Raw genomic sequence first — 14,299 nt, forward strand, 5'->3', positions numbered from 1 at the left:
TCAATGTCGACATCCTGGTGGTGATATTATTCCACAGTTTTTCAAGATGTTGCCACTGGGAGTGGCGAGTGAGTGAAGGTACACATGAAATTTCTCTATTATTTCTTACAACTGTATTTAAATCTGTAAGTATCTCAAAATTCTTGAACACTGCCCCCCAAATCCCAGAACAAACCCACTTCAAATGAAACTTCCAAATACAATCAATTTGTACATGGGTTACTTACTGTAATTATGCTTTAGATAAGTCTATATGGATTCACCTATTATCAGCGTCATCTTAAAATTTAAAATTGGAAATATTTATTTTGCTCTCCCACAATAAAAATAATTGATCCCAAATAAAGTATTTGATATAGAATAAGAAATGGGAAGCATTACTTTTTAAGTGAATACGTTTCTTCCGCAGGTGCTTTAGTCTAGATGTTGAATGTCCCCAAAGGCCCATTCATCAAAGGCTTGGTTCCTAGGGCAGTATTACTACTGGACCTTTAAGAGGTGGGGACTTATGGGGAGTCCTGAGGTCACTGAGGGTGTGTCCTAAAAGGGGACTGTGGGACTGGCCATCCTCTTTCTCTTTTGTTTCCCAGCCATGATGTGAGTGGCTTGCTCTGCTATATGCTCCTGCTCCTGCCATGAGGTTCCACCCTGGCCAGAAGCAAGGACACCTCACAGGAACTTGACATACATGACAAATAACACTCCACTCACAATCTACTGTGAAAACTGATCCTGTTTTCCTGACAGACCACAACAACTTGGCTACCCTAAACAGAAACCAGGGCTACTGTTCTCTGGAGTTTTGTTATTTAAACCTCCGCTCAGTCATCAACAAGTCCTGTCGCCTGAACACTTGCCCTCCTCTTCTTCCACTTCCTGTTCATGGCTCAAGTTGGGATTGCCACTGGAGACTCCAAGCTAGCCTTCCTTTCCTGGCCACCACCTCCCCTAACCATCCCTTCCACTGCTTCCAGAATGGCCTGTAATTATCCAAAGTCTGGTTTTGCATCCCTCCCAGCGGCGGCTCTTAAGCATGGTTCCATCAGGAGCCGCCTCCCGTGTGCAGCTAGGTAACCATTATTTTTCACTGATGGCAGCTGTTTGACAATGTTTTTGAATTAAGTTTTCCAAAGGGCAAATGTGAAGATATTCTTGTAAAAGCATCACAGTGATCCTTTAGCATTTAGATAATCATTAGAAGAAAGAAAAAGGAACGCAGTTACAAATAAATATTCTGGGCTAGGATATAGCTCAGTTGGTAGAGTGCTTGCCTTGCATGCAAAAGGACTCTGGGTTCAATCCCCAGCACCATATAGACACACAAAAAAATTGGCAAATCTTACTGTATGTTAATTGTACCTCAATAAAACTGACACAAAAAATGTTTTTTAAAAAAACCAAATATCTGGAAATCATACTTTACCCAGAGATTATCTCATATACACTAAGATTTTGTGATGATTTTTTTCTTGGGGTATATTCCTACCTAATTCTTGTGAAGTTTATAAGGAATTGCAACGCCTTGCTTTATTACCAATCTCCCATTTAGATAAATCTAGAAGGTGTATGACATTTGTGGATATCATCCAGCAGACTCCTATTGGTGGAAAAAAAAATGTGGATGATCTGCTGGATAAATTACAAAGTCATTAGCCTCTGTGACTTGTCCCTGTCCCACCTACTTCTTCAGTAGTACGTCAGGCCATCCTCCCAGCAGATGATCTGCACCCTACGTACATGGAGCAGCCTTGCTATGTCTGGGCTGTTCTTTCTGTGGAGAATACACTTCCTTTCTTCTCACTTAAACAAACCCTAATCATCCTTCAAGACTCTTCTGACTGTATTTCTCCTATAAATCCTTTCCCGATCTCTAGACTTCTGACCTCTATTATCTCTTTATGGGCCCAGAAGCAAGCAACAACTGTCACTCCATGATGTAACAAATGTTTGTGATGTGAAGACACTTGTGGTTGGAGGTCTTTTTCTCATTTTAATTCAGCTAAAATATTCTCCTCTTTTTTGGGGGGTTTATTTATCTGGAGCTGGAGACAGAGTGACATGTTTTCTGTTCCTCAGTACATAAGCAGAAAATAAAATAAGTATCACTGGATCAAGTGTTTCTGTGTAGCAACCTCACTTTCCGTGTTTTCTCCTCCTGCTTCTGAAGTAACAGTGACATCAGAGCCTGACCAGAACTGTCAGCACAGGAAAGCAAGACAACAAGCTCTCTAACTGCTTCTGCCTTGTGGAGAGTTCTGCTTTCTAATGGTAATGAATTTAGGCAATCATTGGAAGTTGTTTTTAAACTGCTCATTTCCATAGGATAAAAAGTATAGGCAGCTAGGACTTGTATTTTGTTCTAATTTCTGCTATGACACAACCAGACTTGGAATCATTTTGTTTTCTCAATAAGTTTAGGGTTTTGACATCTATAAGAGAAGACAGGGACACGCATGGTCTCCTAATATCTCCTAGTATCTGATAATACCAACAGAAATCTCAGGTTGTGACCATCTGCACCAAAGGAAAATAATCTTTTTTTTTTTTTCCAGTAGAATTTTTTTAAAAGACACACACACAAAAAAAGGAGACTTTATTTTTTTCAGCAGCAATGTCTTTCAACCAATGGATTACCCTTCTCCCCAATAATATTAATCAATCAATCAATCAATCAGTGGAGTCTGCCTGTCTGGTCTCTCTTCTTCTGATAGCTTATGGTTTTGGCTTTAGATAAAAATCGTGTGTGCTCCAAGGTCATCTGTAAGTCACTGGCTTGAGCAAGGGATTCTCAAGCCAATCCTCTCTCCCAGAGCAATGGGTGTGTAGCAAAGCTCAGCACGAACAGAACTGCTGGCCTTACAGTCAAAATGAAATGCGAGTTTGCCAGGGGTGAGCCTGGTCCTGGCTCCAGGGACACAGCCTCCCATTCGGCTGGACCAACATCACATTCCTGGACGCCAGGCTCACAGTCTTGCGAGTAATCGGAGATGTACAAAGTGTGACATGCTCCAGTTAGGCTGTTATATGTCTAAAAATACGGGGTATTTGTCTGCTCTCAAGCAGTAAGTCATTGCATGGCAGAACCAAAGAGGTTTCTCTTAAGTGCGGACACAAGCTGAAGGTGATGCTGCCCGTGCATCAAGGATTCCCTCCCTATATGAGAGAAGACCTGGAGAGGTCCCCTTCTCTCCACTCAGTTGTTCATATCATCACACTTGGTACAACAGGCAATTTCCTTTTTTGTCCCCAATACTAGGAGGGAGGGAACCATTCTTATTTCTGAATGGAAAACATGGAGTATCTACACTTCTTCTGAGGAAGTATGAGAAAAGGCAAACACCCAGGCTGGGTCCCCAAGGAGACCAATGAGCACTCACACCAGATACACTGTAAGACACTTTCCAGAGGTGTGCTTTCCAGCCCCCAGGATACCCCCTAAGAACCCTGCACATCCCAGCTGGCAGCGCAGGATGCGTGCTCTCCAGTCCCATAGGGATCCATCCTCACCTTCCTCTAAAAGTGGAGGCAAAAATAATGGCTGCACCCTGGGCCAACCCACAGAAGCCCCATAAGCCTGTAGTACAGTGGATCACAGTTGAGATAACTCTAAAATCTGAACTGCAGAATGTTACATTTTCCCAAGTGTCTGTGGCTCCAACTGGGCATTCAAAACACATTTCCCTGACAGCACAAATTCAAAGAAAAGAAAACATGGAAAAGATACGGGAGTCACTTGGATAAGTTCAACTTTATACAAGATGGATTTCATTTTCTTAGATTTTTTCACTCTCCTGCCATCAGGTGAGACTTGGGCTACATCCAGGCTCTGAATATCACTGGCCTGGAGTAAGACTCCTGAGGTTGTATCCAGACTTAAAGAACTGAGACTCATTCAGATGCAAAGTACCATCTCATATTCCTCAAAGAAAAATCACAATGTAAAGAAAGGAGTGAACAAAGAAGGAAGGGGATCCAAGGGAGATGAAATAGGTTGATTGAAGACATTCTGAAGTGAGAATTTTCAGACTGGAGAGTAAACAAAGACAAAAACACTTGGTTGTACCTCAGCTTTCCTCTAATAGAGACCCAGTCTATAGTAGACAATTCTTTCAAAGACCCTGAAGTCACCTGTTGATACCTAATACCCTGATCCCGATACCAAGCAGGTTAACCATGGGCATGCATGACTATCAGAACCTACTAGAAAATGTCTTATAATCTTGCTGGTGGCATAGAGGGTTTTGGAAAGAAGAAAGAAAATAAACAAGTATATTTCCAAAGAACTACAGTTATTTAGGAGTTCTCCCAGGTAAATCCTAATTCCTTGCTATGGCTCTTTCTTCCACCCACACTCCTACTCCCAGTGACATCACCAGTTTTGAGGATGGCGGTTCATCTCCAGAGCCTAGAATAGTGCCTAGGACACAGTAAGTGCTCAATAAGTCTTTGTTGAAAGAATAGGATGAATAATGTATGTTCTACATAGAAAATGCCAAAATTTAGAGGTTTTTTTTTTTTTAAAGGCACTTTACCCCTCAAGGGCCCTGGTCCCCATCCTGTGATCATAATCCCTGCTGGCTTTGGGTAGATGGTTCCACATGCTTGAATTAGGTTGCCTCGTTCCAAAATGCCTCTTTGGCGAAGACTTCTCTCATTAAGCAGAGTCTGATTTCAGTGCAGGACTCCCTGACAAAACCTTCCATGCATTCTGGTCTTGAAGCCTTGGCATCACTTATGCAAATCCACTGTACAGGGACCTGCTGCACACAGAGAAACAGCTTGCTGGCCTTTATGGAAAGCTAATTGACGTGGTAAGCCCCGAAGGCAGGATTACTTTCAGTCAGGCCCTCTCTAACGTTTTCTGATGATGGCCAAGTGGGCAAGTCCAGTCCTTTCTCCCCAGAAACACAATCCTGCTTTCTATACCAGCAAGTATTAATTCAGATCCCTAGCGGGCAGTCCAGGATATGAAAATTACAGTAATCTAATCTTGTAGAGGAAGAAGTATGAATCATCATTACACGGTCTGACAAAGAGTGAAGTGATTAATGAAAGGCTACACAGAGGGTAGGGACCACGGCGATGATTCCCTGGGGGGGCCACAAACCAAACAGAGGGACCCACCGGGCAAACATCAGAGAAGCAACATCCTGGTTTCCATCCCAGGGGAGGAGAAGAAAGGAATAATGAATGTCATGTCACTTGTTTCTGATAGTGAGGAAAATTCCATAATTGAGGGTGCAAAAGAATGGGGGTTTGGATTTCAAAAATCCCAGTTCTGCTCTGTCTTCCAACCCTGGGGTAAAGTTTTAAGCTTGGCAGCTTACTTGTAAGCAGGAACTGTGAACAATGTGCAGGATGGCATCTCAGGAAACGACCTACCAACCTCAAACAACACGGGAGCTCCCTCTCTCCCATCTCTAAGAAACCCCAGCTCCAGTGCACTGGGAAGATGGTCAGGGAACCCGCTGCAGCTCTGAACCATCACTTGACTTTTTTTTTTCTTTTTGCACAGCTGTATTCAATTTTCTGTCCTTAGGGTTTTAAAAGGAACATTTATTCCAAGGCCAGGATTCTCAAGTTTTATGGTTATACAACTCCCTCCCAGGGCCAAAGAATGTTTGAAAAGTCTTAAGCCCAGCAAAGTGAATTAGTAAAAGCATCCAAATGAAAGTGAAATAAAAAATTAAGACATTCCGATTTATATGCAACCCCTTACTTTATTGCACTGTACTTTCTGTTTGCCTTCAAAGCTTTTCCTACCTATTTCTCATGCAAATATAAATGGGGTGTGTGTGTGTGCATGTGTGCCCAGAGACAGAGAGCAGGTGAACAGCAGGGAAGTACAAAGGTGTATTTAGACTCTTCTATGGTTTCTGTTTCCTTGTTTATGACTTTTTTTTTTTTTTTTTGGTATCAGAGATTTAACCTGGAGGTGCTTAACCACTGAACCACATACCCAGCGCTTTTTATTTCTTATTTTGAGATGGTTAAGTTGCTAAGTTGTTTAGGGCCTTGCTAAGTTGCTAAGGCTGGCTTTAACTTGCAATCATTCTGCCTCAGCCTCCCTTATGGTAAATTTTATTTTAAGTTAAATCTACAGATTAATTGAAGTTCATAAAGGATCACAAAGAAATTCCTTTAGGATGTCTATATGCTGGTTTGTTTTCCTAGTTGGAGACCTAAATCCTTGATTTTTTTTTTTTTTTGGTAGTAGACAGCAGTTTAAAAAACAAAACAAAACATGTATTTTTGCCTAAAAATGTAAACAAGTGACATTTTAAATTGATCTGCTATAAGCTAATTTCATTATCAACATACAAAAATAAGGAAATAAAAGTTGGGGGACGGGAGATAGAATGAGCCTCCCATCAGCTCATGAAATGCTAGCTAGTTTTCAAAATGCAACCAAATGGAGGTATATTAGAAAATCCGCAAGTGCCTTACCTGGCCTCTTCTGTTCTTCTGTCTTCACGTCACCAATCCCCACATCTCAGCCATCTTCCCAGGCTGGCTACACAGGTTACAAACACCCTTTTCTGTTTGCCCCCCAAAGACTCCCAAAGCTTGCTGACTGTTTCATCCACTCATCTGATCTGACAGACAAAGCAGCATTCAGGCTTTGGGGCCTGAGGTTTTCGACACAGCACACACCACCCACATTAGAGACCTGGCTACTGCCCAAGACAAATAAGATGTTTTTGAGAAACAAAGCAATTTGCACAGATCCACCCGAAGCAGAGAAAAACTGCCATCAGTACTCCTCCATAAAACGATCTGCAGCATTGCTAGTAGCACCTGCTTAGTTAAATCCTATTCTCTGAAAAACAATAGAAAGACAAGGAAACTGACCTGACCCAACTCTAGCCATGATGAGGCCTGCTGCAGGCTGCTCTGGAGTGGCTGGCAGTCCTGAGTAGAGCAGACCAAAGCTCTTTGCAACCTTTTTCTTATGCTCTTTTAAAATCAAGAAATCAAAAGTGCCCTTTAGCATGGCCTTGTAGCAAAGATAAGAGGTTGAAGTTCAAATGATTTCTTCCAGACAATCACTCTAATTCTCCTATGATTGGAAGTTGTTAGAAGTTAGTGTGAGCCCTAAACTTAGGGCATAGGACAGCTAAAACCACAAACAACAACAACAATAAAACAGGATTTTAAAATCTGGGCTTTTTCTAAGTCAGTGATTTCTTCATAGATAATAATCTAACTTGTAATCAAGTAGTATGCACTCCCAATATCACTATCTCATAATAAATAAAATTTAAAATCCTCTGTATGTATGCTCTACAACATGCTTCTTTCAGAATGTTTCAAAGAAAGTAATACTGGGAAATTCTTATTTCAAAACCTCCCATTCATGTTTTCTACATATATGATCAAACTATAACCTCAAACATAGGAAAAACCCTTATACTAGGGGCCGTGAACCAAAGTTAGAGAAATGATGACATTCTCCAATTTCATGCCAACCCAATTGGGAAAAAAATTGGATTTTTAACACATTGTGTTATCAGAGATCATCTATATTCTATGTAAGATGGAAATTTTAGCTAATAACACTCAGATATAACACTTTAAAAATCTGCCTCACCAAAATGTGTGTGTGCTTGCACATGGGTTTATACACACAACTTGTTAAAAACAAAGAACAGGGCTGGGGATATAATACAGTTAGTAGAATGCTTGTCTCCCGTGCACAAGGCCCTAGGTTCAATCCCTAGCACCACCAAAAAATAAACAAACAAACAAAGAAAGAAAAAAATATATAAAAATAAAAACAAAGAACAAACACTGCTCAGACTCATCCAAAATGAGCCCTCTCTGGTCATGTAACACTGTGATGTTTGCTTAAAACACTTTGAATGGGCTTTATAGCCTAAGGAGCAATCCTTTCCCAAGGAACGTTTTCAGAAGAGAAGGGGCAGATTGGATTGTTACTTGAAGGAACATATATCTTAAAAAGTCATTTCCACATACTCTAAATGAGTAAAGAAGCCTGAGGAAAGAATGCACTAATAGAAATGGAAAGATCCATGTTCAAGATACTTTAGGGGTTTTTGAAAGCGTGTACCATGAGCATTTGTGTATATGTGTGTTTGTGTGTGTGCATGAGTGAACTTGTGTGAGTGGTTTTTCCTCCACCTTGCTTCAGGAACTTCTACAGTCTCAGTGGTCCAAACTCTGGGTTCCAATAAGGTCTTAGGAGATGCAGAATAGCAAGGCCAGTACATCAGAACTTTACTTCATAAATGCCTGCAGGGAACAGCTTTACTCTTTAATCTGTTTTCAAATGAAGAGTTTTCAACAAGTCTATCTAAACTTTGAAAAGGCACATATTAGTAAAAACGCTTCTTTCAGTTTCCTCCTAGACAAAACAACAAAACAGGGTGGGGCATAGGTTAGCATTTGGGAAATTCTGGGTTCCATCCACAGCACAAAACAAAAAGAAAACAACAACAACAAAAAAATCAAACTCTTCAGGGAACAAAGCTCAGAATGGCTTTCTTCTGGGGACCCAGGCCTAGCAAGTCCTTTCTGCATGTCTTGTCCCCCGCCCAGGGCCCAGGGCTATAGGTTAACAGCTACCTATACACATGGTTGGTCAAAAGAGCTGGCTCCCAGGGAAGAGACTGGCCTTCAAACCTCTTCAAACCTTACCAGCATTTTTTTTTTTTTTTTTTGGTACCAGGGATTGAAACCATGGGCGCTTAACCACTGAGTCACATCCTTAGCTCCACCTCCCAACCCTCCATTTTTTGTATTTTATCAGAGACATGGTCTCATTGAGTTGCTAAGTTGCTGAGGCTGACTTTGAACTCTCCATCCTCCTGCCACAGCCTCCCAAGCAGCTGGGATAACCAGTGTGCACCACCGCACCTGGCCCTATCAGCACTCTTGCTGGGTGTTTCAGCAGAGCAGGAAATGATCCTGAATCAAGTTTTCTCATAACCAGACTCTGGTTAGGTCAAAAGTTCGAGAAACAGTTGCACACTTCATGTTCCCTCATCAGCCCACTCTGATCTCCAGTACTGAGCTACTCTTACCAAGTCATGCACAATATCCACCTGGGCAATTCCAGTGGATGCTTGTCTTCCTCTTACTGAATTCTCAGTAGAACCTGACTTTGTGAACCGGACAGATGTTCCTTTTAAACAACCTGAGTTCAGTGACCACCCCAACCCTAATCTACTTTTTCTTCCTCCACCTTCTCAGTTTTCTTTACAGCTCTCCTCAGTTTCACTTCATTCTGAGCCCCTCTCCTCCACCCCATCTCTGTTTTCATCCTTTCCTATGGATTTACATATCATCTACTTATCTCCAGTCTGGATTACTTCTCAGAGTTCCAGAATCACATCCAACTGTTATATCTCTGTTTAGATACTTAACAGGCACCTTTTGCTTAACATGTCTAAACAGATCTGGAAGCTGGCCCTCCACATAAAACAGAATAAACCCTCCTCCCCCATTCCTAATTCCTCTCTTGTCCTTACTCTCCCAAACTCATCTATTAAGTGCTAACATGTCCATATATATTTCCATATGCATATATGATTTTATAGCATAACACTGTATTGACATAATTGTAATTCACATACCATATAATTCACCAAAGTGTATAATTCAATGTTTTTAGTATATTCACAAAGCCAAGTGACCATTACCAATTCAATTTTAAAGATTTTCATCATTCCAAAAAGAAACCACAGATCCTTCTAATTTCCCACTAATTACCCTTAGTTACAAGCACCCATTAATCTACTTTCTGTCTCTACCTATTTGCCTGGTCAGGAAATTTCATATATATAGAATCATACACTATCTATGTGTTCTTTTGGCTTCTTTGACTGTCATCCATGTTGTACCATATATTAGTTCTGTATTCTAGCTAAACAATTTTAAATTTTACTTATTTATCTGTTCATCAGTTAATATACATTTGGGTTATTTCCATTCTTTGCGTACTAAAAATAATGTCACACTATAAACACTGGTGTTTTGGCATAAACATATATTAATATTTCTCGAGTGTGCACCTTGGGATATGTATACTAACTAGATTATGAAAGGTAACATTATGTTAAACTCTTTGAGGAAGTGCCACACACTGTTTTCCACAACCACATTAGAAATATTTTTCATTCCCATCAGCAATGTATGAGAGTTCCAATTTATCTATATCCTCACCAACACTTCAGTTTATCCATAATGCATAATGGGTATAAGTGGTATCTGACTGTGGTTATGTTGCCTTCCCCTGATGGCTAATGATGTTGAAAATCTTCCCATGTGCTGCTGCCATATAAGATATAAGCATATCTTAGACCTGAAATATCTGTTCAGGTCCTTTGCCTATTTCTAATTGGTTTGTATTTTTATTACCAAGACATAAGAAGAGGTCTTTATATACTCTAGATGTAGTCTTTTATCACATATGATTTAAAAACTGGTCTTTTGGGTTGTCTTTTCACTTTATTGATACTGTCCTTTGATGAACAAAAGTCTAATTTTGATAAAGTTCAATTTATCTATTTTTCTTTTGTCACTTGTAACATTAGTGTCTTATCTCAAAAACCATTGCCAATCCAAAGTCATTGAATTTATGTCTATTTTCTTCTAATTTATGCTTAAGTTTTCTACAACTTTTAAAGTTACAGCTTTTATTTGTAAGCCTTTGATTCATTCTGAGTTAGTTTTTTTATGTATGGTGAGGAATGGGTCAAACTTCATTCTTTTGCCTGTGGATATCTAGGTATCCCAGTATCATTTGTTGAAAGAATTATTCTTTTCCCATTGAATTGTTTTGGCACGTCTGTTGAAAATCAATTGACCATAAACATATGGACTTACTTCTAGATCCTCAATTCTATTCCATATGTATATATCCTCATCCTTATGCCATAACCACATCGTCTTGATTACTGTAATTTTGTAGTTTTAAAATCAGAAAGTTGAATCTTCCTATTTCATTATTCTTTATCAAGACTCTTGTGGCAATTCTGGGTTCCTTGAATTTCCATTGTCAATTTCTGCAAAGAGCCCATTTGAGGTTTTGACAGAGATTGTATTGTACGTGAAGACCAATTTGGGGAGTATTGCCATTTAAACAATATTAAGTCTGATTCATGAACATAGACATTTTTCCAATTTTTTAGGTTTTGTAAAATTTCCACAATGTTTTGTAGGTTTTTGTTACTGTCATCGTTGTTATTATTACTATTTTGTGGTACTGAGAATTGAAACTAAGCCTTGTGCATGTTTTAGGCAAGTATCCTACAACTGAGTTATATCCCAGCCCTTTTTAAAAATTTTTATTGTGAGACAGGGTCTCATTAAATTTCCCAGGCTTGCCTCAAACTTGTGATCCTTCTGCCTCAGCCTCTTGAATAGCTGGGATTATAGGTGTGCACCATTGCACTGGCAATGTTTTGTAGTTTTAAGAGTATATGTTTTACATTTCTTTTATTAAATTTATTCTTAAGTATAAGCATTTATGCTATTGTAAAATTATTTTCTTAATTTCATTTTAGATTATTAATTACAAGTGTACAGACATACAATTGATTTTTGTATATTGATCTTATATTCTGCACCTTTGGTGGATTTATTAGTTCCCATAATTTAGCAGATTCCTAAGGATTTTCTATATATAAGATAATGCCATCTGCAAATAGGGATAGCTTTAGTTTTTCCTTTCTAATCTGGAAGTCTTTTATTTTATCTTTTTGTATAACTGACCAGGCTAAAACCTCTAGCACAGTGCATATTAGTATGCTAATGTCATCAGTTTTGAGGAAGACTCTTGAGGTTCTCAAGGGAATAGTTCTCAACCAATAGAATGGATGGATATTGGGTGGACACATGGATGGATGAATGGATAGACAGACAGAAGATGGGTAATTTACTAGGAACATTGGCTCTTAGTTATTGCAGGCTAACTCTCACAATAGGCTGTCTATAACCCGGAGAACCAGGTATGCACATAGCATGGTTCAGTCCAAGTTCAAAGGCCTCAGAATCAGGGGAGTCAGTGGTATAAACCTCAATCCAAATTAGGTAGAAAGCCCGAGAATCCAAGAGACACAATCCAAGACCCTAGAATTCTAATGTACAAGGGCAGAAGAATAAAGGTGTCCCAGCTCCAGGAAAGAGACTAAATTAGCCTTTCCTTTGTCTTTTTTTCTATCTGGGCCCCTCCCAACTGCATAGTGTCTGCCCACACAAAGGGAAGGTCTTTCCCACCCTGTTTACTGACTCACACACCAATCTTCTCCAGAAATACCCACACAGACATGCTCAGAAGTAATGCTTTACCAGTTATACAGATATACCTTAATATGGTCAAGTTGACATCTAGACTTAATCATCACAAACACTAAATGGCAGTGATGAGAGTAGGCATCCCTGTCTTGTCCCTGACCTTTCAGCCCCTCATCGTTCAGTATGATATAGCCCTGAATCTTTTATAGGTGCCCTCTGCAGAGTGAGAAGTTTCCTTCTAGTCCTCGTTCGTTTTAGTGTTTGTTGTTTGTTTGTTTTAATATGATGAAGTATTGGGTTTTGTCAGGTACCTTTTTTTTGCATTGACATACACTTTTCTGCTTGCTTTCCCCCTGGATGCTTTTCTTATACCTCTGCATACTTTGCTATTTCTCACCTTTACAAGGTCTCTACTTCAGAGCATCCCCAGATCATCTTATCCAAAAGCCTCCACCCACTGCCTTATCTTCCCCAGTCAGGTAATCATGGAACCTTCAAAGTACTCAGCCATTATCATTATGTGTACAAATTCTGATGACCTTTGTATAGAATCTAATATTTGCCAGCGTATATTGCATGATTTTAGTCCTCACAATAATAGACACTATTTTCACTGCTCTTCAGGTAAAGAGTTTGAAAAAGAGGTTGGGTGTCTACCCAAAGTCATGCAGTTTGCAAGTACAAGACTCAGGATTATAACCAGGACACCTAGTTCCAGAGACCATTCTCTCTCTCTTTTTCCTTTTTTTTTCCAGTGCAAAGGATTGAATCCAGGGCCTCGCACATGTTAGGAAGGCTTTCTGTCACTGAGTTAAATCCTCAACCTTAAGACCATCCTCTTAAATGCTTGCTATCATATCTCTCAATAACTATTTTTACTAATTAACTTATTTACTTTCTATCCATAAGCATTGTCAATCTAATTTATTGATGTCTCCCTAGCGTATCATACATGGCTTAGATTTTTAAAAAATTCATGAACAAATGGAACATTGGTTATGATAAAAGAATTCCACAGGACTATGGTAAGTACCACTGACCACACACATCATGTAGATTAGCCAGGCCCTTTATCTATGAGAAAGATCAATTACCTTTAATACAACATTTCCCAAATTCACTTGGGTATAGACCCATCTTTCACCACCTGCCTCCATTGAATTAATAACATGGGAGCTATGTTTCAGGGAACACCACTTTGAGAAATCCCTGGAAGCACATTGGAAGCCATAGATCAGTTCAGAAAGAACTGAGTATCAAGTTTTCCTTTTCTTTCCAGGAGTTTCTAAAGGGTACACTGGGATACATACAGGACCACTGAGGAAATGTGTTTTTTCCAAGTAGCATAATGGCTGTAAGGTTTGTGGGCCCACTGATCCTTACAGGGCAGCTTTCACTTTCTTGAAACTCTGGTTCATTGAATGTGATTCAGACAGGCCACTCTTCATGACGTGGCTTAACCCAGTCTCAGAAGGCGGGCAAAACTAAAAAAGCATTAACCACAACGCTTCTTTCTATTTCTTCCTCCAAGACTTACCTTAACGCTGGTATTTAAATCATGCTTTCAGACGCAGATGGGCTTCAAAATCATTTCATCCCAGCTTTCCACGTCTTTATCTACTTGAACTCTCTGAAAAAGGAGAAAGAAAAATCTCTGCTTTGAAATCTAAGAAAGAAAACACCAATTCATATAACTGTATGTGTGAGCACAGCAGGATACTCTAATTAATTTGCTGTTTCTGAACAGCTTTCCCCCTTTCAATTTGTCTACCTCAGCCACTACAAATTATAGGCAGGGGTTAAAGAATCCTTTTAAACCTGATTTTGAAAGTACTCAAAAAAGAATACTTTTTCTCTTTCATCTTAAACTTGATGTATACAGTCATTTCCATGGAATGGTTCTACAAAGCTCTTATTCTTCTGTGGCGACCGAAATTTTATATATTTAGTCAAAAGGCGAGAATTATCTTTGGTAAATATGAGTACTTTCTAAATTCAAATTTATATGAGATCCAAATAATGGGCCTTGGGAAGAGGAGTC

The 14,299-nt window shown here is 39.5% G+C and overlaps 1 protein-coding gene across 7 annotated transcripts in view; it reads right to left on the bottom strand.

The window, feature by feature from the left end:
* The window catches only part of Svil (supervillin), a 226,297-nt gene that overhangs the window by 150,315 nt on the left and 61,683 nt on the right, over positions 1 to 14,299 (bottom strand). For 5 of the 7 annotated variants that reach the window (XM_078023452.1, XM_078023450.1, XM_078023451.1 and 2 more), the window contains exon 3: positions 13,796 to 13,888. Coding sequence is in view for 2 of the 7 variants with exons in the window: in XM_078023456.1 (XP_077879582.1) it covers positions 6,853 to 6,994 (142 nt within the window). In the remaining 5 variants the exon portion in view is untranslated. Of the gene's footprint in view, positions 1 to 6,852; positions 7,010 to 13,795; positions 13,889 to 14,299 lie in introns of those variants that run through there. The other 2 variants (XM_078023456.1, XM_078023455.1) reach the window with 1 other exon arrangement.

Source organism: Ictidomys tridecemlineatus, chromosome 10, assembly GCF_052094955.1.
Source record: "Ictidomys tridecemlineatus isolate mIctTri1 chromosome 10, mIctTri1.hap1, whole genome shotgun sequence".
NCBI lineage: Eukaryota > Metazoa > Chordata > Mammalia > Rodentia > Sciuridae > Ictidomys > Ictidomys tridecemlineatus.